Source organism: Aquila chrysaetos, chromosome 3 (genome assembly GCF_900496995.4).
Source record: "Aquila chrysaetos chrysaetos chromosome 3, bAquChr1.4, whole genome shotgun sequence".
In the NCBI taxonomy this organism is placed as follows: domain Eukaryota; kingdom Metazoa; phylum Chordata; class Aves; order Accipitriformes; family Accipitridae; genus Aquila; species Aquila chrysaetos.
Window position 1 is genome coordinate 55,081,472 of NC_044006.1, and position 25,285 is coordinate 55,106,756.

The following is a 25,285-nucleotide window of genomic DNA, read 5'->3' on the forward strand; positions in this document are numbered from 1 at the left end:
TTTGGCTAGGAAAACACTTCTATGATAAATACTGAAGATTAATTCAAAAGAGAAGGCTTAAATAAATTGCAGAAATCGTCTATAACACACTGAAGGTTCTAAATCACGATGAAGGAAATCCTGATCTGCATATCTGAAGTCCCCTTTTATTGTACACATCGATTAGAAATGAGTGACTAGAAATGGATGATTTGACAGGCTTAATCCTTCAGAGAAATAATATTTTAATTTATTGATGGCTTTTCCATGTTCATTTGGGAAATCAGGCAAGGAATGTCAAAATTTACTTCCTAGTCTTACATCACTGGAAACTCCTTGACCTTGCTCAGGACTACAGCAGATGGTCCACCTGTGAGCAATGAGTTCTTTCACATCAAGGGGCAGATTTTTTCTTCTTCCAGCAAATCATAGAATATCTCACACTGGAAGGGACCCATAAGGATCGTCGAGTCCAACTCCCTGCTCCTCGCAGGACTACCTAAAACTAAACCATATCATCCAGCCGCTCCTTGAACTCTGACAGGCTTGGTGCCATGACCACTTCCCCGCAGAGTCTGTTCCAGTGATTGACCACCCTCTCAGTGAAGAACCTTTTCCTAATGTCCAATCTGAACTTCCCCTGATGCAGCTTCATTCCATTTCCTCGTGTCCTATCGCTGGTCACCGGAGAGAGGAGATCAGCACCTCCGCCACCGCTGTCCTCCTCGGGGAAGTTGTAGAATGCGATGAGGTCACCCCTCAGCCTTCTCTTCTCCAAGCTGAACAAACCAAGTGACCTCAGTCGCTCCTCCTAAGTCCTGCCCTCGAGACCTTCCACCGTCTTGGTGTCCCTCCTCTGGACACACTCTAATAGTTTGATATCCTTCCTGTATTGAGGCGCCCAAAGAAAGTGGTGTTTGCAAATGAAGGCCAACTTTCCAACGTTCATTCTCTTGCCAGTTAAGATTCTATGTAATTTTATTACACTGAAAATTCAGGCCAATTCTTTTTTAAATGAGCAATAACAGCTCTACCCTATGTCGCAACATGTCTTCACGACTTGCCAAACATAACAAGCATATTCTCTCTGACTATCTGAACCACAGTTGCAGAAAAAATGAAGCCTGAAAAACATATGCCAATATTTCAAAGGATCAGGAGAAAGAAAGTGAAAAAAACGTGATTTGTAAGTAGATATTCAGCTTTTGATTTACCATAGGTATTCCAAAGATTATTTTTGAACCATGATTAATTACAAGTCATAATTTAACCCTCTAAATTTAAAATCCAAGTGTTACTTCTCTCCTTTCCCCAGAAAATAAGATAGATACGTGGACTGAACAGCTCTGTTGACATTGTACTTCTGATTTATTTGGGGTATTCTTGAAAATTACCTCCCAGTTGTACAACTTAAGCTTTGCTGTAATCACTACAGTAAGTAGTAATGACCGCAATCATGATTTACAGTTTTAAACTGCCTAAAGTTCTGAAGAAATTAGCCTACTCTAAAATGCTGAAAGAGTAACACATTTTTAAACGCTAAAAAACCTATAGAAATTGCTTTGTATTTTTATAATTTTAATAAAATCTAAATTTTCCACTTTGAGGAATACACAAAGGAGCCTTGTGTATGCGTAGACATGACGGAAAAATAACACTGACTCCAATTACAGAACATTACAGCAACTTAATACTGTGGAAAGTGTAACTCTTCTCCCCACACACAACTTTTGTTCTCTCAAATATAATAGATTGTAACTGAAATCTAGGGCACTTTTTAACAAACACATTCTCAGTGGTCGGTATTCAATCATGATTTATTAAGTTTAGAAAAAACATATTAAGATTTTTCCTGATAAAAGGGAGATCTATTAATATTTTGTAATTGTCTCTATTCATCTGGCCACCTATTACCATAAGTGTACTGCCCTAAATGTTTCCATGTGAAAAACACATTTACTTTCTGAATACATGGTAATTAAATTTTCTTGTAGCAGTACCAGTTACATGTCCAATTACAGTCAACAGTGCATTTTTGACTGCATGGTTGTACAGCAGTAACCTTTTTGACTAATGGACATAAAAACATTTGACTCTGCTGGTTATTTAGTTCAGAGCATGAATATTTCCTCGAAACAGGAAGCATGTGCAATTGTAATCTAAATATAGACCACATCGTACAGAATCCTTTTTGACATTAAACTGGAGGTACAGCCTGGTCTGGAGCACTGCACTGGCCGTTCCCAGCAAGGATATTGCAAGGTTCAGAGAAAGACAATGATAGAAACCAGAAAGATTGGGATTGTTCAGGACAGCGATGAACAGACAGGAACACAATAAAACGTCATATAGGTGGTACAGGGAAAGTAAGCTGGTGCCTTCTGTTCTTCCAGCAGCGTGGTACATGAATAAGATGACAGTCAATCCAATTAAAACCTAGTAAATTCAAAGCTGATAAGAAGAAATATGCTTTCATTCAGCAAGTAGTCCATTGAAGTCTTTACTTGGGCTGTACTTTCTAATTACTTTCAAAATTCTCGGTGTCAAGAGGGACAGGATGTTCTTATGGTATGGACTGAAAGAACAACTGGACCCGCAGCAATGAACAGCCAGTTTTGGATAAAAGTGCTTCAGGCTTTGTCCAGTTTTTTTCATTCCAAGTTTACAAACAGGATTTTTTTGCTCGGGGGTGTCATCCTGCACCTAGTCCTTGCGCAGGATCCTTTTTGCACTTCTTGTGACTGCTGCTCACCACTCTTGGAAATAAGAGATTGGGCTGGGTAACTACAAGTATGGTTTCGTATTGGCAGTTTCTCAGAAAAATCTGGTGGTGTAAAGAAAGCTAAGGTTTTTATTTGTCAAATAAAAAAGAATCATTTGGGTCTGTGGCAGGTGGTTTGGAAATCAGGGCACCAGTAAAGTAAAAAATTGTTCAGAGATCCCATGCATGTTTTGCAACATTACAAAACTTGCATTTGCTTGGGAGCTTCCAGCTTAGATCTTCTGTAGTAACCCCTAAAGTATGTCAGGCAAGTTAGTTGCTAAAATTATCTTCAGAAACAAGATAAACAACTACTCAGCTAAACCAACCTGAATGCAGGATACAGGATGAGATTCGTGCATCTTTCTGTGGCCAGAAGACTTTCCTTTTCCATGGGCCATGAAGCTTCTGAGGCCCAAGTGCCCTGCTTGCAGACCTTGCACCAGAAAGCTGAACCCCACATGGCATCTGCTGGTGTGCCTGCACCTGAAATGTGCGAGACCCGCATCCAAACTCCTACTCTGCCTGGTGGTTTCAACCACAGAACTGACTACCATCTTTTGACAATTGACTTCCATGGCATGGCTCTCAGCCTCCATTCTGCTGGAGTACCATGTTGCAAAACTGTTCTGAAGGTCACAGAGGAAGCCTGGGTTTTAAATCCCAGCTATCTACATACTCATAGAATATTGGAGACACTGAATCTTGAAGTGAGATCCCCCCTCAACTCAAAAAAAGAAAAAAAAAAATTGGGAAAAAATGGATTAAGTCTGACAGCCACCCAAATCTACAGCTGCTTTATCCCAAATGAAATTGGACTTCACCCAAATACCTGCATTGCATCCCAAATCTTTTTATGGTGCTATATCTGGGATGCTCAGCATTTATTTTGGATAGCTGCATTCTCTAAAGTGAATACACTGTTGAATATCAGAAGCCAAACAGTAACATTTACAGAATGCATGGTAAAAAAAAAAAAAGAAATATTCATCTCATATCACATTCAGAGATATTAATCTGGTTAATGAACTCAGTTCACACTTACCATCACACTGCTACAGGTATCAGTGGTGACGTTATTACTGGTTGGTATTACCAATGGTATTTACCTTTACTTATGCTTGCGTTTGATAGCATAAACAATCTCCTTACGTGGTCCAGAGGACTACTTGTGCTAAGAAATAAATTTTGGCATTCGATTTCTAGTCCACCTACATACATTCTGTGTAAATAAGCTGTACAATTGGTCAGGATCAATTGGCTGCTAAAATTTCTCCTCATTTGTCTTCAAGAGTGGGGATTAGAGGCATATAGAGGTTACAGCTAAATTTGAGTGGCAGTAAAGCACTTGAAAGAAAATAGCTTATTTTTCAGAAAAATATGTTCATAAGATGAAACACAACAGCAAAAATGAGAGGGATAAAGGGGACTCCATCTCCTGCCGTGATGCAAGTAACATCCAAACTACTTGGTCACCCAAGAAGGATATGAACACTTGTTCACACTTGTAGTTTTATTTTACACTCCGCTGTTTCAGGAATTTCCCATAATTCTTAATATAATCTATTTGCATGTCTTAAAAATCTCAGCTATGGAGCATCTACAGAATGAACTAGGGGAAGGAAGTGATTTCCACCTTTGGGTAGACTCAGTGTAAGACCAAGATAGACTGTGACTTGACGCTACTATGGTATCAACTATCCAACGTGATCCAAAAGCCCAGCATGGGCAGCCTTTATTAGCCAACAGCCCAGAGGTCACACGGACCATATAGCTGACAAAGATTCCCCAACTGGGGAGTGCAGGGGGATTCATATTTTCATCCCATGTCCACATACCCCACTGTAACTACATCAGTTAGAGCAGCAACCATTTCTTCATCATTCCTGCACTCAGGAGACTGCCACCAGAGTTTCACAGACACCATCACCAGTTACATCAGCCAAGTCCTTCAGAGCTGAGGCTCTTCAGAGAGCAGGATGAAGGCACACACCCTCCCCCCCAGGTGCATCTAAGGAGTGATATACCTTGCAGTCCTATAGGCTGTAAAGTAACACAGAACAATGATAGCGTGAATGGATAACTGAAGCGTGCCATTTCATGGCAAGTTTGAGGTGGAACACAGATTCAATCACCTCGATGCACACTGACAGCCCTGAAGGACAGAACGGATGCTAACACACTCGGTGCTCCTCAGGCTGTAACTACCTTTCCCCCAACTCCAAAGGGGAAGGCTGGCTTTTCAGTCACTTCCCTGTCACTTTGTGTCGTGGTCTGTAGTCAGATGTCGGGCAAGAGAAATTACTGTTTGAAGATCCCGCTACTGAGCGTAGGGCTTACCTGAGTGCATGAAACTCAGAAATCATTGCAGAACTGCCCTACGCATGTGTGGTTTTGGAGTCACTAATCCCCACGAGTATCTATATGTACACCCGTATACATGTGCACACACACAGAAGCATTCCCAACCCTTGGGAACTCTATCCTCTCAGCCACACTACAAATTTACCTGAAGAGAAACATTTCTGTTCCAGATAAACAGATGCCGTGGAGCAAAGTCATACACAGTGGTTGGGCATCCACTGCAAAGATACCAAACCAAACTTGGTGTAGGTATAACCAAAGTAAAACACTACTTCTTCTAATGCTTTGTTTCTAAAAGCAGATTTCAACAACCTGTCTTTCTTTTGATGTTGTTACTACCATCCCAACTTCGCATTGGGTAGCTACAGTTTCCATGTTAAAAACTCTTTACTGAAAATCACTTTGCTCTCTCCCATAGCCGGTCTGAACAGATCAGTTACAACTCATCCTTACGCTGAAGTACCAAACCAGTACAGTGCCTGCACAGGCTTTCAGTAATGGTTGTGTGTGTGTGCATGCACATGCCTTCTATTTTAACATTTCAAAGATTATGATAAAACAGTTCACATCCCCAGAAATGTGCTTGCCACACCTATGAAAGAGAAACAACGAAGACCACTAGGTCACAGGATAATCACTTACGTAAGAGTACTTCATAATGTAAAAGTCTAGGGGATTTTTTCAATCAGCCTTTAAAATGAAGTAGTGTCTGTCATACACAAGGGTTAAAGCTTTCACTTTTTTTAACAGTCAAAACTTGGGTGCTTCATTAAAATTTTGAATCCCACACTGAGTATAAGTGTATGCTGCAGACAGTATGGGAATATAGGTCCAAGTTTCTCTAACCATCACAAAAAGGGAGCAAATTAGTATATTAACAACTGGTTTTAAACAGAATATAAAAATTAACTTCACCAACTTCTCAAAGAAAGCAAGACAATAAAAAAACCCCAACAACAATGAAGTGCAGTAGTAGAAATTTGTGTACCTATGAAGGAGTTCAAACTGTAATTATGTAGTTATCACAAAGATGTACTTAAAGATAAAATGCACTTCTAATGCTAAACCTTTATTCTAGTGACTACAGAGGTGCTTGTGGTAGTGTTTGAACTGTTTGACATGGCAGAATCCCTGCCACGTATTTTGAAAATATTAATTCTCTTCTCTGGGAGGAAGTCAAGACAGACAGACAAATGTTCTAGTAACTAGCCTTCCATATTTAATTTTTTCAAATAGTAATACAATTCCTTTTAAATTTTTGTAAAAATCTTTTTTTAAAAAAAAAAAAACAAGCTTGAAAGATAATAAAGGCATGAAAATCACACACAACATGGTGAATAAACCTGTTTTAGAAATAGTCAATAGGCTTACTGTGGCTTGTGACGCTATCTAAACATACTACATACAAAGGGGACTCAACACACACTAATGTCACTAGTCATCTGTAAACAAAGTCTGCATCATGACTAAAAGTGCTTTTTGCAACCAGTAGCAGTGATTCTCCTACCTTGTTCTGCTTTACCATGAGTAGTCTTCATATTTTAATGACAAACCTCTGAATTTTTTTCCCTTAAGATTCTAAAGCCAGATTCTAATGTGTTTATATCTCCTCTTTGCAGTGCCTGTTGAGCTAACAAGTTCTAATATTGCATCTCATCATATGCAAAACATACACACTGGTTATCTGATGAGTAGATTTACTAACATTGACTACTTCTCACCTTAACATTCAACTATTGCAATAATCTTTATGTATATAAATAACCATGCATATACATCCCAGTCAGATGGAGGCCACCACACCAACTAAAGAGTATGTGTCTTGGGGGTGGGAGGAAGGAGATGTCCCCAAGAGATACCTACTGACAGGTTGTTGCAATGTGTTAAGGGAAAAAATGCAAGTTTTTGTTAGACTTTACTTTAGTACTGAACCAAAAAGTTAGAACAGAAAACAAAACAAAAAACCACTCACCCACAAACAAAAACATTCTCAAAAGAAAAATGGACACTTGTTCCTAAAATAGACTCATTGCATCAGAAAGCAATCCTATCATTAAAGCGTTACTCAGAATGAAGAACAAAGTAATTGCTTCAATGTTCTACTTTAAAGCCCCATTCCCAAAAACACTATATATTGGTAAATTACAAGCAAAATATATATAGACATACATATTCAAGATCAACTCCTTTTTAAAAATGTTAATTTTGCTCATTTCTGTAATGGCTTTCTATAAAGTTTTCTTGATGTGAATACCGATCAGAAGAAACTATGAATCAAGCCAGAAGTGACCAGCAAGACAGAGAGACCAAAAGCAGTTCTTACCAGACTGTACAGTCAATTATATGAACAGTAGAATAAGGAATGTCACCTTTATGGTGACAGTAACACCCTAAGCAGCTACTTTCAACATTAAGCTTCCAATTCACATGCTCTTTAAAGGAAAGTAATTTTATGTCATTTTCCTCACCCATTCCTGCACACCAAGAAGCTTTACCTACCCCTTGTAGAAAATATCCTATAAAGGACAGACAATAATATGCCACAACTGAAAGCACTTTAACTATAAGAACACTGACAGAGTAAGTTTGACAATATTAAATAGGCAAGAAATAAAAATGTAAACAAGTAATTTATGCAAAAATTAATGACAGTAATTTCTGCTGGTTTAGATCTATTATATGACCTTCAGGCACTTACATTTATTAATAAAGCTTTGCAATTACCTCCTGTAAATCCATACTCATGCCCTGCACTGATTTAGAGATACAGAATTTCTGAAAGAGATCAGCTCTGCTAAAGATTCAAAGTATTAAAAGTCTTCCTAGTCCTCACTTGTGTCTTTGCCTCTGAGTAAGCTAGTCAGACAGGCTAGCTACTCTGAAAGAAAGGAAAAAAAAAAAATTCAAACAAATTACCTAAGTCAATCAGAAACCTATTGGCTGTTTTGTTGTCGTTGTTGCTGCTGTTGATGTGTATGGTTTTTTTTTAAAGAAAAATTAAAGTATACATCTACTACTTTCCTACTGGCTGAAATACACATTACAGCTAGTTTTAGTCTAAAAATAAATTATGTCAGAGTAGCCAAAAAATACATGCTTTCCTAATCCTATTTCTTTGTGATTACATAGGTTGAGACAATTTTAGCAGAAGAAATATTAGAAAAGCAAGTGACCTTTTTCTGCATTCTCTAATAAAGCAGCAGCAGAATGAAGGGAAGCAACCAATCCCCACAAAACATCAGTAGTGTGCAATTAATGGACTGCCTTATTTACAATGGAACATCCAGTTACTTATAATGTGGTTATTTAGAACCTACTATAATCAATGACTTTAGAAAATTATTCTATCAAAAGGCACCTACATCATGCTTACTGGTTTTACCTAGCAATTAATTTAACCCCAAATCTGGGGTCAGAGCCTTTTACTAGCTGTCATAAAGCAGCACCTTTTAAGAAAAAAACCCCACAAAACCAAAACACCTTATTTTTATTTTTTGTATTTACATATACAGAAGTTTTTGCATTAAAAAACTTGAAAACCAAACCATCTGTACATATAATACAGCAATTAAAGTCTCCGTGAATAAAATCTGAAATTTGCAAGTTTGTCTGAAAATCATTATCTTAAATAAAGCAGCATTAAAACCCAACAAATGGGGATGAGGATGAAGAGGAAAATAATGACCACATAACATTTGTATTCTGCCCTTCCCATGTATCTTTTATGCTAGTTAAATCTGAAAAACCACCAAATTCTGAGTTTCCTTCACTTGTCTGAAATAATTCCAGTAGGGCCTGCACTGGTGAGCTGCAAGAACTTCTCTTCTCTTCAGGAACAGACAGTCCATCTGTATACTTCACACATAACTCCATATTCTGTTTCCGGGTTTCTCTTTTATTTCTTCCCAAGTAAAGCTTCACTTTTCTGTGCAGCTTTCCAGACGGTGAACTGTGTGCAGTGCTGGCAGCCAATTCATTAAGTTCTTTGTTCATAGCAGTATCAGATACCTCAGCCTCCAGAACTACATTGTGCTGTATCTGTTGATGATTATCACATAAATCACGATGTTTCTTGACAAACATAGGATTGGCATCTGTTTTTTTCAAACACTTTGCTGGTAGAATTACTGCATTATTTAATTTTCGTTTTGGCTGTGATAGGTTTTTGTCTTTTTCACTAAAATCTGCAACTTGAGTATGAGAATATAAAGTACACGTGCCTTCCTGAAAACACTGTAAATGCTTTTTATTTACTTCTGGTTCCAGTGTTTCTTTACTGAATGGCTCATAAGATCGAGATAAGTTCTCCATGTATGCTTTGTCATCTTTCCAAGGGGGTGGTTGTATGAAATTTGATGATACAACAGTCCCTCTTAAGTCTGCAACACAGGAGCAATCAGTTCTAGCATTTTCATCATTATTTCTCAACTTACTTTTTAGTTCTGAAGGTTGTGACAGGTGACAATAAAGAACTGAACAGATAGATCCAGAAATAGGGGTAGGTATTGGCACAGAATTTATTTGTACTTCTGCAGGCTGGCGATCCAGTCTGAGCGCCCGCATTGCTGTATCCTTCCACGAGTAACTTTTCAATGAAACACGTTGCCGTTTCAGTCGTTCTTTCAGCTCATCTGGTCTCGTTATCTTTCCAATAATAGGCGAAAAATATCCTGTACTACATTTTGTCCTACAATGAAATAGTTCAAAATCATTAAAAAACACTTGAAAAAACATGGGTGACATAACTTTATATGCAACTGATTCCAGAAGAGCAACCAAACTGGCAAAGCAATTTTTGTTTTTACTTTTAAAGGAAAGCTACATTTAGGGTAGCAATACACTATTTCTACAGGAACAGAGTGCCTTATATTTGAATTCAATGTTTTTTTATTGATTTCTGCAGCTCATAAAATTGTTCTAAAAATACACAAAGTAGTCTAGTGTTTCAGTAAACCTCAGTTCACAGAGGTATTAAGAACAAAAGAAGTTAATGAATATAATGCAATGACTATAAATACTTACAAATATTCTATATGTACACATAAAATTAGTATAATTATATATGATTTTCTTGACATAGTATTTCAAACCTAACCACTCTGAGTATTATTAAATCACAAAAGGAATAAAGGCTTGCCTTCATTAGGCTATCAGCTGTTTGACTCTATTTGCATTTCCTTTGATTTCACTAACAGTATCTTTATTTCTTCAATACTTTTTTTTTTTTAATAAGAAAGTTATTCCTTATCTCCAAACTCATTTGCAAAATATCAGAGCAATCTTGAACCGAGTTCCTGTTCCAAGTAACAAAGACACTGGTGCCTACAGTCCAAGACATGTAACAAGTCATTCTCACCCATTTAAGCTTTCGAGCTATGAAGAAAGGAAAATCTGCTTTCTTCATCCAGCACAGGCAGGACAGAAGCTAAGAGGCTTAGAGTATAGATAGGAAGATCTAGAGTTTTTCCACTGGTAAGGAGATCAGATTGACTGAGGGGGATATCATTTGCTGTTCTTAGGCTACTTACAATGACAGAAAGTTTTTAGAGCAAGATGTCCAGACATTGCTTCCTTCTGTGAGCAATATTTTAGTACAGTATATCTTGCTTTACTGAAGCTGAAGGATAGGCAGGACAACTTTTGGCAATTCCTTTCAGTCACATTTTCCTGTGATGCCATCTGCACTTTTAATTTTTTTTATCCCCCCCCCCCCCCCCCCCCCCCCAATTTCTGCTTTATAGAACTGATTTGCCAGGTACCACTGTACTGCAAATTTCAGTGATTTACTTCAGACTGAAAAACATGAATTTATTCTGTACCAGATCCAGAATTTCAGAATTAAGTATCTTTATGTTCAATGTCTTAACTCACAGAGCCTTTAAAATTTAGAACATGTAACTTACCTTTTTATTTTTTTTGCATCATCTTTGTATTCGACAAACTCATAAACAAACTTGGAGATTATATCATCAACGACTTGATACTGTGTGCTTTGTGCAAAATTTTGGTGCTGTTCACTTTCAAGATGCTAGAATTAAAAGAAAAAACATGAAACAAATCTAATACTACATATATGAATATACAAGTCAACAGTATGACATGGAGCAGTAAGTAAATATCATTAATTTACTACCAGTGTCTCTGAGACATAAACTACTAGTGCCTTAAGCTTCATACACAGAAGCAGCAATCAAGAATTAAAAGCTACAAGGGAAAATAATACCCACCTACTGCTTTTTGGGACATATATTCAGAAAATCTTTTAAGATTAAAAAAATACATTAAACTAGCAAGTAGAAATCACTGTTGATACCACACTTGAGATACAACTGTATCAAAGCATATACTTGACATTTCACATACTGCTTGCAGATCTTCATATTTCTTCCCACAACATTCACAATATCCTCTCTTTTTTTTGTCCTTCTGAGGGAGCTGAACAGGAGTTCCACAGTCCTTGTCACTATTGATTTTGTTTCTGTTAACAGAAAAGATATATTAATGAGTCTCAAATATGGAGCTGAGCTCTAGATTTGTCTCTCACAGTATGTTCATTCTTATTCACTTAAGAAAAATTTTAAAAAAACCCTTTATTTCCCCTCAAACTATTTACATTGTGTTAGTCAATGCTTAGGAAAAACAAAGTGAAAAATTATGCATTAATTAAAAAAAAAATATTTACTGCAAGAAGACAGGCAGACCCAGTGGAACTATATGTAAGCATAAAACATCCAGGTTAGTACAGATGTACTACTATCACTGTCTCAGAATAAACAATGCAAAATTGCTAAACAAAAAAATCTCACTTGACAAATCAAAGGACATAATGAGGTCTCTGTGCATAGCTGATAAAAGAAAAGGTTTGATAAAATCAGAAAAAAAAAGAAAAAAGTCTTCTAACATCTCATCGACTGTCAGTATTTTTGATGCCAAGAAAACACACAACAAAAACATTTGGTCTAACAGATGACCTCTCATTCTTTTGTAAAAGTAAAGAACAGTCATATTTGTTGGTTATACACGGGTTTTGAATATGCTGACCAAATACCATTTTGTCCTGTTTTTCTACGTACAGGCTAAGTGGAAATCAAAGGAAATTAACCTCAAGTTCTTCCTGGACATTAAAACACAAAGCGGTTTTCAATAGCTGCTCTGTGACCTTCAGAGTCCTCATGTGGGGAGAGCTGTTTGCTGCAACTCGCTATTAAACCACCTAAGAATATATGCTAGCAGAAAAGCAAAACCATCAATTTCTACTTCCCTTTTACTTCAGAAGAATAGTGCCATCTCCCTGTCTAGCCAAAAATCATTCTGACAGACTTTACCAAGTATTGGCATAGATGTAAGCTCAGGACTTTACACCAAAAAAACCTGTCCTGAAAAATCTCTAACTTACAAAGCACAGCAATGTATTGCTCAACATAATAAGGGTACACTGCTTTCAACAATCACTTTCAATCAACAGCTCTAAATTGGTAACACCTACTCCAGCATTTGTTTGGTTCCATAGGATACCTTCCACCTAACTGTGTACTTTCACCATTACATTAGCCCTTTCAGCTTCCCTCTTTAGGGAAAAGTAAAAATGTAAAAATAAGAGAACCACTAAAGCAGGGTAAGCCACAGAATTTATCATCTGAAGATTGAATGTCTGCAGCTCTTGCCCAATGCAGAAGCAAGTAGAATTGACAAGTTTGCTTCAACAAGCTTTTCTCCCAGATAAAGATAAAACAAGTGAGCACTCCCCTTTCTCTCTCCTAAAACTGACATTCCTCACATTTGCCTGCCGAGTATGAAATAATCTCTATTTTTCTAAATATCTATTTGCCATGTGCCAACCTGAAAGATTAAACAGGAATATTCATTCAAACATAACTCCTGAAATTTTTAATATATCATATTTCTTAATCCATATTAATGGAAATAATGCCTTTTTTTTAATGCTTTTAAAATGCTTTTAAAAGAATGGGCCTTTCTAACCCCCTCTGAAAAGGCACCATCAGAAGTTTCATTGCAATTAAAAAAAATAAATTAAAAAAAAAAAAAAAAAGTCATCATGCGAACATCAGCTGAAAACCTCCAGCACTATAATAATTGAATAATAGTGAAGACTGGACAGAACCTGAACAGTGGAGAAGCTGTTTTATAAAGAAAACAAATATCACACCTAAAGAAGTCTCAGAAAAGCAAGGACAGAAAAGCAGCAGAAGTTACTAGATACAGAAAATTCCAAGCAAAGCTACCTTTCACCTAAATATCTTTAGTCTCTCACGTGAATCAATTTTAGAAGTCAATGAAAGTATCATGAATACTCCAGATATGCTAGGTAAAAGAAATTCAAAACAATAGTTTGACTCACCAAAAACTAGATAATTAAGACTCCTAAGTAGCTTCAAATCATAAAATTGATTTACCAAAATTTCTAACTGCATCTGGAGTGCTCAAATAGAGCCTGAATTGCAAAACATATCATATAAATACTTGCTGTAAGACCAACTGCAATTCTACTGGGCAGCTGACACCCACTTTTCATCTCTGAAGAGTTGAAGCAGCATTTGCAGAGTCTAATTTCTATAAATTCGACTTCATCAACAACGTGCACTCTTTATCAACAATGACTTTGCACTATGACCGAATATCACTGTTTTAAAATTTTTTAACTGCCTACTTCAGCATTATACTGACAAATACAAAAAAAAAGTCTTAAGAAAACCACTTGCTGTAAAATACTTACTGGATGGCATCCAGGATGAGGACAAAGAAGAAACCAGTGGCAGAAAGGAAAAAAATATCTTATGCTGACCCACAGTGATAGGAGAAGGCCGCATTTTTGGATGTATGCATCTGTATGTCCAAAAAAAGGACTAAAGACAGGATAAAGAGGGTACAGAAAGATAGACAGACACCAACAGTTACAGTGTAGCAAATACATCAGCTGAGACATGGCTATTAGTATTAAATATCACACAAGATTAGAAGAAAAACAATTATTTTAGAAAACAATTACTTTAGAATTATTTTAGAGAACTGCCCTCTCCTCTGTCCACACCTCAATGACAAGTTTTCAACAAACCTTTGCTTAGACTGAGTTTGCTTTTGACCGGAAGGATGCTTCTTATCCACCTCAAATGGACTATATGGTTTTGGAACACAGTAGTTCAGAACCGGAAAACTGTGTAACTGCAGATAAAATGGTCGGTAGTGGCTGTATTACACAAAACAAGGGCATTAGAACAATCAGAAATGGAAAAAGGAGTTTATAGCACAAATTACAATCAGGTCAAAAATCTTGAAAAAGTATTTCTCTTTTACATATAACATATACAACAATGCTAAGCAGATAAATATCCTAGAATAACTCATTCCTTCCTTCCTTCCTATAAACTTGATACTTTCTCAAAATAGATTTGCCTTGAGTTTCCATAGCTGTCTTACACATTCCCTGAGGTACGGCTTTCATACCTATTTATTGTTGAGAGTTGGGTAACTAATAAAACTAAGAACAATTTGGACAATGGTGCATACTGTGAGAAGTAGCTATAGCAGTTCCTAACATCTGATGCATTAATTTTTTTCCATTTTCTTCCTTTTTGAAAAATTTTAATCAATTCACCATTCAAAACATAAAAACTGATCTTTTAATTTTCCAAGAAGATCATTTTCCTGTACACCATTGTACTTGGAGAGACATTAGAACCAGCAACCCTACCAATGCTCTGAATATATTAAAAATGTTTAAAATATGGCACACCAAAGGTTTACATACTGAATCATTTGGCTGAAATGCTGATGCCAGAGTTCAGTCTGACTTTTTTCCCCACACTACTATTGTAAGCTACCCAGGCAGAAGAAAAAGAGCAAGTCTGGAAAACACAATAGGGACAGCTAAGCATCTTGTTCTGCTTCTGAACTGTTATTTATGTTGCATAAACTTTTAAACATTAGAAAAACATTGGTTTTGCTACATAAACATTTAAAAGTGTTTCAGGTGTTTAGTACCCAGCTACATTCAGAAGTGAAATTCACACATATTTATATACGAATTTCTTGTACGTACAACCATGTTTGTCCAATTCTCCCCACTATCATGTCCCTCATACCTATTACACCAACTACCAGTGTAAGACCAGGTTTAGATCTCTTTTTAATACAGGTAAGTGTCAAAGAAATCAGGTCAAAGAATTTGGAGCTTATAAACTCATCATAAAGCAGAAATTAGTTAAGAATTTAAAGGCACAAAACACGCTGTGAAGAACTGCACTTTTTTATATTCATTGTTCTCTCAACTTCTGGCAAACAGGTACTTCCTTACACAACCAGGTCTGATCGATTACAGGACCAGAAAGATGTGAAAATTTTAAAGGGTGAAAGTATCAGATTTCATGCTATTGTGAATATTGAAAATCACATTAATAGTTTTGGTTTGGTTTGTTTTTTTTTTAATAAAGAAATGATTGAACAGGAAATTAAACCTAATTTCAAGGAATGATTTTAACCATAACAACTTCCCCTTCCTTACATCTAAACAGTCTCTGCAGGAGATGAACGTTATTGAGTTGGGACTACAGGACTAGAATTTAGTATACAAAGTTTTATTGGCCTTTTAGGCTACAGGATTTGGATCTAAGAAATGATGCCAAGGTTCTAAGCTTCCAACTTTCCACTTCCATTACCTATTGCAAATATTCCCTACTATAATACTACTTGCTCAATCTCATTCAGTTGCTAAACACACGGTACCTATCCAGAGCATGCAGAGATGAAAATTTTCTATCTTACTATAAGAGGACAGTATGTCTGGCATCTAAAGTCAGGAAGTTGAAGGAAATTGAAATCTGAAGGCCACTTCCTCAAGGCATACTAAATGTTTCTGAATTACTCAGTTTGAGAACGATGATATTGAATGCATGAAGAGAACACTTACCGACTTCTATCTTCCACCTTGACAAATGGATTTTTCAGTCTACCTGCTCAAGGGGTGAGAAAAGGAAATTAAGAGAAATACTTTTCTTCATTCAGCAAGTTACACAAGTAGCTGAATAAATAAGCAGACATTTTAGAACTCATTATGTATATTTTTTGACAAACTCTTGATTTCCATGAAGTTTTTCTACATGCTTTTCTTAGACACACATTAGAATACAGCAGCACAATTGACCAGATGAGAACTGTAGCACATTTTTAAGCATGCAGAAAATAAGGCAAAACAGAAACCTCAACAAATATTGAAATACTTACTTCTTGACTTTTGAACAGTAACTTGTTTTCCCTATTGAAAAAAAGAGAGAAGGTATAAAATCCCTGAGAATATTATTCTGCAGTTTACTTAAAGATTTCGCTGTAGCTAATTTTAAGTCGAGGGTCTCCCGGTGTTAATCATGACTTCATACACAGTCACCATAAATTTTGCAGGAAACTAAGCTCATTAGTACTTTAGAAATATGGTGACATGTTTCCCAAAGAAATATTTATTTCCACACTGCAAAAAACCAAGTGTTCTCATTGTGACATTTCAATTTTTCCTAAAACCAAAACCAAACAAAAACCCCACAAAGGTAAATTTATACACTTACTCTCTCTCCTCCCCCAAAATACCTTGCCATGGTCAAAAGCTGATTCTTAAATACGGATAACATTTTTACAACACTTTATAAATGCTAATTAACTACAAGCTGTAAAATGCCACCAAAACCTGCAGATAGCAACATTCTCCAATTAAAACAATTCTTCTCATTCAAATGGATTTACACAGGTTGGTTTTGTTTGTGGTTTTTTTTTTTTCCAATCAAGATTAAAAATAAAAGGATTAGTTTGTCTTCAGAAAAGAGTAAAGTCTACTACATTCAAGCATCAACTGTTAGCTGTAATTGATTCGGGTAAAGGTAAAAACTTGTATTTTATACTACTTGCAAAAAAACCCCACCCTGCTACCCATGAACACTGATACACTGATGATTTAACAGAAGATTTCATGAGGCCTCATTAGCCAATATGGCATTCCGAAACAACATAACATACACTAGATGGTATGTTTCCATTTACTTATCACAGACCTCCTCCTGGACTAGATAATTGTACAACTTCAGGTGTTTAATTTAAATTACAGAGCAACTGCAGATGGAGCGCACAAGCAGCTAAAACAGTTTTCAGTGTCTCACTACGTCATACACTAAAATCTAGAGAAATTGGGATTTTCACATGCTACCTGCACATTACTGGCGGAATAGCTCAAAGATACTTTATGCTAGTTCTTTAAAAGACTAGGAAGGAAAAGATGCAGAGTTGAGCAACTGACACAGATTCCCTAGAGACAGCTTCTTAAGGAAATGTAACTGTGATTCTTCAAAATGGTCCATCAAAAGGAAAGGGTTTCTAACCACTGTGTCAAAGGGGAAATTATACAAGGCAACTTAACCACAATCTACATCATACTAAAACCAAGCTACTATTTTTTTATTAGTATTTATTATTTTTGAGGCAGGCAGAATGGAAATTTCAGACAGTTCAGTACTTCTGATTCTTAGATATTCTTTGTGAGAGCAAAGGTCTACAGATGATTTAATCAATGCTCCTATGGCATTTATTTTTTAATAATGCTGAAATGTGTATCTAACACTTTCTAATTTTCAAAGTCGGGTTTTAAATCAGTTCATAAAACATAGTGGTCTGTGAAAAACTGAACATGAGCAAGACTTTATTAAAATAAAATCTGTAAGCTTCACAGTAGGTTAAGTACACCTGTGTTTTCTCATTTAATGAAACAAATGGCATTTTCACAAATGGCAAAGAGCCACTTACCACATCTTTAAAAGAACTGCCTGCTCTTTTGATTAGGTAGAGCTCCTTTTTCTTTTGTTCAATGTAATTCTTAACATCTGGCAAAAAGAGGGAGAGTAATACTCAGCTGAGTTTATTTTTGTATCTTTAAACTGATTTGTCATTTTAAATATTTTTAATTCAACAAAAGAATAATTAAATGAACGTTACACATTCAAGTTAGGCTTCATCAAACAAAAATATTTACCGTCAATATGAAGTACCTTCACTCCCCAACTCAAAGCATTGGATAGTATACTACCAGAGGGGATTAAGTCCTGCAAACAATAAATTGTATTAATAATTTTAAGCAATACATAGTAGATTATGTAAAATAATTACAAATACATTACAACATGTAATATGAAAAGCCGAGATCAAAGCTCAAAAAAGATGCTTTGCTTCTTGCCAAAAGACTATTGCTCTCCTCAACTGACTTTTCCATCTCTGTGTCACAGCACTTCACCATCAAAAGATTATCTTTAACCTTTCATAAAGCCAAATGTTCTCTACTGTCACATTTGATACTAAGATTTGAAGACAGGGAATTTATACATTTACTTTAACTTCATGAGCACCTCTCAAATGCTAGCTATATTAGCAATCCTGATAAATTATAATACTGGTCATAAGATTCCACAGACTTTCAATTCTTCAGGAAGTACCCAGAAAGCATGACCTGAGTTTTACTTAAGACAATTCCTCAATTTCTGCCAGAGCGTTCCATGAGGGACTTCTCTCTTCGACCACTAAGACCACTCTTACTACTGCTTGTTTTCTAGAAGAGCAAAACCAAAGTTTCTCAAGCACAAATTCGTTGATTACTTGACTTACCTGCTCTTTGATTGCTTTTTCAACTAAGGATTTTCCTCTGCTGAAACGTACCTATATTAAAACAGAAACACATTTGTCGCAAGTTAGAACTCATTTGAAAAAAACAAAAGGTAAGACAATTTACATTGTTGCAAACAAACACACATTTTAGCTATGATAGTCTCCTTTTGTTCACTGTACTGCTATTTTTCATTAATTTGCATCTTCCCCACAAGGTTACAGTTGATATACAGTCTGGGGGGAAAAAAACCCCCAACCCCTACAAGTAATTGTTTTCAGCCAAAGCAGGTCACTGCATGGCTGAAGCAATGTTAGTGCTGGAACAACATAGATGGTGGGAATAAGCAGACAGTAGCACATGCCAAAAGATGAGGTTTCATTAGCTGGACTTGCGCCAAATTAAGCTAGCAGTCACGAATATAATCATATCCTCTGTCTTAACCCCATCTTTTCTATCACCAGTGCATCTCCTTTTGTACTGTATGCTGTTTATTCATAATAAGCATGCCTTTACCTATCCACGTTATTTGCAAAATGAGGTGATCTCAACCAGTCATGTTTCTAAGTACCATGTATATAGCACAGCTGCTTGTTTCCAACTGTATTTTGAAAGGACCCAAGACTTGCCCATGTAAGAAACTTCACGTAAACCTGCACAATCAGATACTAACTCTTGCAATTAACGTGATCCTCCAAGAAAAAGCTCAGAAAAACTTAATATTCATAATGTTCAATTTTAATTATTTCCTTGAACTACTGTCAAAGACCGCTTCTCTAAATATCTGCATAAACAACATCACAGCAGCCAGATTTTAATAGGCCACGTTACTAAAGAGAGAATCACCACTGGATGCCATCACAAGCTTATCCATATTGTTATGTTTGACAGCTGGATCAATGTCAATGATCAATTTTAAGTCAGACATACTACATTAGAACAGCTTTTAGCGTAGTCTGCTTATTTGCAGAAAAGGCTCCTTTTTTTAATTAGTTTTTGAAACTTTGCTTAATTAGTTTGAGTTAGTTAAGTTTAACAACTTAGCCTGAACTAGTTTAAAAGTATGTTTGACCTGTTAAAAAAAATAAACTAAATTAAAAAAAAAGCCCTTATTCACCCAAGGAACTGTTGCTATCTTTAGGAAACAAAATAGGAGAAAAATTGTAAGAGCGTATCCCATGGGTTGTACCTGATTTACAGTAGTATTACTAAGAAACTTACTGTATCTGCTATCTTAAATGAACTTCCATCATGTCGATCTTTTCGGTTGCTAGGATGAGGTGAACTATTTCCTCCATTGCATGCCGATTCTGGGCTAGGAACAGGAGAAATCTGACCAAGAGTTGGTGCAAATTTTGCCTCCTTTTTATTAGACACCAGATAGCTGATATCTTTACTAAGAAAACTCTCCACTCTCTAAATATAAAGATATAAAGCAAGTAATTATTTCAGGACAATAAATCAGTAACTCAATTTTACATTGCATACTTTAAAGCAAAGTGACAAAACTTCTAGAATAATTAAGTTCAAAAATATGGAATTAACGAGAAGATATTTTCTAAAGATCTGGATGACAATTACAATTGAACTGTAGTAGCAGCTTACCAGTCACAAATGCTAATTTCAATTTTTTAATTTTGTAATGTCTACCAAAAGAGCTTTGCTTTGTTTCAATTATTATCATTCTTTGAACTATTTAGCTGTAATACTTTCCAAATAGAAGAATTCAAACACTGCATTGAGAAATAACAGAGTAATTCAAGGAAAATCATAGTTTATATAATTTTATGTAACAGAAATTACATAGAAGTGTTCAGCTAAACTTGAAGACATATGTATGCAAATGTAATTTACAGTTTGCAAGAAGCTATGAATTCATTGAGTTGAGAACCAGCAGAAAAATAAAAATTTCAGGATAGTTGTCATATTTCACACCTACAGTATTCATAACGCATCTCAAAAATTTAGAAGACTTGAGTAGATTCATAATATTTTCATACTCAGCAATACAAAATATGTGGTTATCCTATGTTTACTCTCTTCACTTTGCTCCTTCAGTCTTTCGTTACCAACTGTTGTGTGATCATCAGCTCTATTTGCCTTGTTATTTCTTGCCAGTTTACGTAGATTAAAATATATTCCTCTTCTCCACTAATCAGTATGGAAAGCACAAACCGCACAGGCAGCAAGCTTGAAACTGTGCCTTCCAATTCTGGTCTATGTACCTTTTACAGAAATGGGACACATACAGAGAGGCACTTTTGAGTGCACTCCGCACAAGTAACAGTGAAACACATGTGGCAGTTGATGTTGATGGTGCTGAGCACCTCAGATTTAGGCATATACTCCTCAGAATAAAACACAAAAACCTTCCTTTTCAGTCTTTGATTTGCAACCTCACCTTTCACATATGAATTCCTAAAATTCTGTTTTAGAAAGACAAAAGATAGCATGCTTTCATTTAATGCTAAATGTAAAGAGATGCATTTAACTTGAAACCATGTTATTGCTATTCCATACGTCTACTATAATTTCAGACAGCATCTTGATTAACAAGTGTCAATTTCATAAAACTGCTCAGCACTCCTCTGAGGTCAAACTATTACCAAAGCAACGTTCAGAATAGCTAGAGATTTAAGCAGATCCCTTTTGCTTCTGTGGTTAAAGGGTGTTTAATACTCTAACTGCCAAGATTCCTCTACATTAATTCAAAATACTCAAGTTTAAAGTGGACTAAGCAATTGCATTCCTTGTGCGTTACTATGATATCCTGTACTTGCTTATATCAAAGTGTTTCTTCCATACAGAAGAATTAGGAAAAAAAAAAAGTAAGTATAAAGATGCTTATAAAATTTATGATTTAAATAAGAGTATTTAAAAATACTCATCAACATACTCTGTGCAGAAAGTACTCAAGTTACTGACTTTTAGTAAGCATATGCAAAACACTTCCTCTAATCTCTTTCAGGTTCAGCTGAACAACTTTGGTTGTAACATGTAAACGTGTCAATAGTCAGAAGAAGCAGAAAAAAAAAATCACCTCAAACAATGAAACTTATTAAATTTGGATAAAATTTTAAGAAAATGAATAATCAACTGAAAACAAACCTTTATAATAAACACCTTTGTTACAATTAGCAAAGCAGCTTCTAGCAAAAAACCACAAAATAATTTGTTGGTAAGCTAACTGTTTGTATTAAACATTAAGACAAACATAAAAAAATGAAACCCTGTCACATATAAAAAAATAACATTAAAATGCAGTCGCAAAGAACATGGAAAAGGCATTCCACATGCACAGATTTTCTTCTTGTTTCATAAAGGCCTCTGCTCATTAACTTACCCCTCCTAGCTCTTTGAGGTCCCTTCCTATTTTTTCAGAGATCACATTTGATGCAATATCAAGGTAAAACACCTTCCCAGTGAGTGGCTTATATTTAAGTTTCTCTAGTTTTCCTGTATCTTTTTTCACGTTCTTCAGAGAAGATCTTATCTTTTCTGTTTTTGGTTGCATTCCATCTGCTGCAAAAAAGAAAAGGGAATTTAAACAGGACAGTGTTTTACAAACCATGTTTATTTTTTTCTTTTCAAAAGCAAAAACTCCTAAATTATGGAAATGGACAAGGCAAGCTTCCATGCAATATAGGACCTTTAAAAAATAGCTGTACGTTAAACATGTCAAAACCAAGACATGAATAATAATACCACATATAGCCATTAAAAGTTTCTTCTTAAAATCATATCCTAATATGGACTTTTTATTTCAGTTGCTATGCAATGCCATCAATTTTCTCACCCAGCTTGGCAAGTATTTGCTATCTCTGCACCACAGTACATATACTACTTGCACAGTCACTGAGAATCACAAGAACACCATTTTAGAACAGAATCTCTCTTACTCATCTGAGACAAAAAGGATTAATATAGACTCATTAGAACAAAAACCAGTCAAAAGTAGCTGAAATGCCAAAAAATACAAGACCTAGATTCTACCATTTATCTGAATTTTGAGCACCCACCTGAGATGCAGGAAAACTAAGCTTAAAGTGCAGAACCATTCTAGTTACGACCACTCTTTCTGTCCCAGTTAATTTTACTCTAAAACTAAGAAACCACATACAGTAATTAAACTGTGCTGATGAACTTCCCTGGTGCTCAGCGCAGAGCCATCCACGCAGGCCTAACTGTTAGGCTAGACATTTAAATAAGCAAATAATAATAATAAAAAAATCAGTCTGGGTGAGAAATAAGCCTCATTTCTCAAGGGAAATCTTGGAATGTGCTAGAGTTCTATGAGAACATCAGCTCAATGCTAAGTAGCAATCAAAAAAAAAAAAAAAGAAATTGCTAAGAAACAGAAAATAAAACGGCTAATTTTATTATGCTACTTCATAAATGCAGGACTTGACCACATCTTAAATACAGCCTGCAAAAGAGTAACAAGGACAATCAAAGGCACGAAGAATGACCTTGTAGATTAAGACTTTGTCAGTTTGTAAAGTAAATGATTTAAGGGAAAAAGAATACAGATACACAAAATCAAGAAGAACATTGAGAGAATGGCTAAACAGCCTATTCCAGTAGAAGAGCTACGGGGCACCAAACAATACTAGGAGTCAGGTACAAAATGAAGAATGGGAATTGATTCTCTATGCAACAGGGCAACCCTGTGTAGCCTGCTGCCAAAGAATGCTGTCAATACACCTTCTCTGTTCTTAGATCCACAGGAACCCATTTACAACTAATGACAGACAGAATCATCCATGACTTGCACATTGTCTTTTCTTCCTCACTGACTGACACCCTACTCCTAGTTGCTCCTCTTCTCCAGAAGCTCAAAAGAGACTTCCTGCTCCAGGAAGTGATCAGGCCTCTTTGGAGACAAAAAGCCAACATGCAAAACAGTCCCTCTGTTATGTCTTCTCTCCCTCCCTGAAATGGTCTTAGATGGGAGAGGGAGCAGAACCACCCACTCATGCTGCAAGATCCTGTAAGTAATGGTTATGAACGCACACAAGTGAAGCAGGAACAGCAGTTAGCTTTGTAGAATCTAGGAGACCAAAAGAATTGGAGATATAGGAAAATGGGGAGACTTGGGATAGTGTAACTGATTCAGAATCTAAACAGAAAAGATGAATGAATGATAAGCAGGTGTGCAAGTGAAATTCCATAGGTGGCCAGGGATCAAACACGGTGTTATAGCCAGCACACACATGTGATGGCCAGAGCAGCTCAAAAATTAACACACTACATACTGGAATTCATACTGGAAAATACATATTAAACTTCTTAGGGATAATCAAAAGTTTGGAGTGAGTTAGCAGCACTGCAGTAACAGTAAAGAGTCTCTCCCATAAGGCGGCTGCATTTTAATGCCCTGGGCCTCACATGCCTTCCATGCACGCTCCTGATACCAGTGAAGATCTGCCTGGGTGGAGCAGTTCGCACGGCGGTGGCCTAGCGAATTTCAACATAGCTACTAGCTTCTTTGCACTGGAAGCACCCTGTAAAACAGAACAAGTTAGCCAGCTAACTTTTCAGGTACGCGCTTTTACGTTTAATTCCCCAAACCACGCAAAGGTTATTTCCGCTGACCACCGCTAACAAAGCCTGCCCAAAGGCGTGCTTACCCGGCAGCCTGACGGAGGCAAGAGGCTCAAACCCAGCACCAGGCTGACTGCGGGGGCTCACGACGAGAGCCAGGAAGGCGGCACCGGCATCAGGCCGCGGCTGAAAGCGACCCCGCTGACGGTGGGAAAGGCCTGACCACCCCCACCTCCCCCACACCCCCCCGAGCTCCGAGCCGGGCCGCGGCAGCTCCCCCCCGGGCCACCCCCAGCGACCCGCCGCTTACGGGGACGCGCTCCTTTGTCGGCGGCCTCCGCAGCGCTCGGTTTCATCTTCCCGCGGAGTCACATCCTCCTCTCCTCGCCGCCCGCCGGCGGACCTGCGGGGGTTCAGTGGGGCCGCTAAGCTCCCCGGCGCGCAGCAGCGGCGGCGGCAGCAGACCCGCTCCCCCGGCGGCTCTCGCCACAGCCCGCCCGCCCCTCTCTGCCGCAGCCGCTGGGAGCCGGCGCGGCGTTCCGGGCGGTGCTCCCCTCACCAGGCTTTCCCGCCTCCGCCAGCCCCAGCGCGCCGCGCGGGGCCTCGCTCCTCCTCCCGGAGGGCGCCCGGTGCCCCGCCGCCGGCCGCGCTTCACCAACGGTCGGTAGGGCGCGGGCGGGGGGGGGGGGGAGCGAGCGCTGGGAGGGGGAGGGAGGAGCGCGGCGGGGAGGCGGGGTGAGGGGCGCGGGGCCGCGGCGGGGTCCCTCCCGTGAAGGGGAGGGCGGAAGGGAAAGGCGGCAGGCGGGCTGCGCGGGGGCGGGAGGGGTGCCCCCGCCACCCCCCTCCCTCGCGTCGCCTCGCCTCAGGGACCGGGTGGGCGCCCTCCTCAGCAGAAATCCCAGGGAAGAGTCTGTTCGCCTGGACCCCGCAAGATGGGGCCGGGGGGGACGACGGGGACCTGCCGAGGAGCGAGCGACCGCCCGGTTCAG

At 37.7% G+C, this 25,285-nt stretch overlaps 2 protein-coding genes across 10 annotated transcripts in view; one reads left to right on the forward strand and one right to left on the reverse strand.

Moving 5' to 3' along the window:
* Positions 1 to 8,574: 8,574 nt before the first annotated feature.
* Positions 8,575 to 25,279, reverse strand: DBF4 (DBF4 zinc finger). Of its 9 annotated transcripts, none has more exons than XM_030008277.2 (13): positions 25,158 to 25,279; positions 24,607 to 24,699; positions 22,096 to 22,274; positions 19,974 to 20,168; positions 18,755 to 18,805; positions 18,129 to 18,198; positions 17,903 to 17,979; positions 16,343 to 16,373; positions 16,029 to 16,074; positions 14,178 to 14,309; positions 11,468 to 11,582; positions 11,008 to 11,132; positions 8,575 to 9,791 (listed from the first exon to the last, which is right to left on the reverse strand). In XM_030008277.2, exons 2-13 carry the CDS (start codon positions 24,650 to 24,652, stop codon positions 8,744 to 8,746), a joined length of 2,115 nt encoding a protein of 704 aa, XP_029864137.1. In that variant the 5' UTR covers positions 24,653 to 24,699; positions 25,158 to 25,279; the 3' UTR covers positions 8,575 to 8,743. The 9 variants fall into 9 exon arrangements, with proteins under 9 accessions (XP_029864137.1, XP_029864136.1, XP_029864138.1 ...); XM_030008276.2 differs by having other exon boundaries at positions 25,148 to 25,261; XM_030008278.2 differs by lacking the exon at positions 25,158 to 25,279 and adding an exon at positions 24,856 to 24,961 and having other exon boundaries at positions 22,096 to 22,271.
* The window catches only part of SLC25A40 (solute carrier family 25 member 40), a 28,006-nt gene continuing 27,624 nt past the window's right edge, over positions 24,904 to 25,285 (forward strand). Inside the window, exon 1 of the mRNA XM_030008284.1 lies at positions 24,904 to 24,956. The gene's annotated coding sequence lies outside the window, so the exon portion shown is untranslated. The remainder of the gene's footprint in view (positions 24,957 to 25,285) is intronic.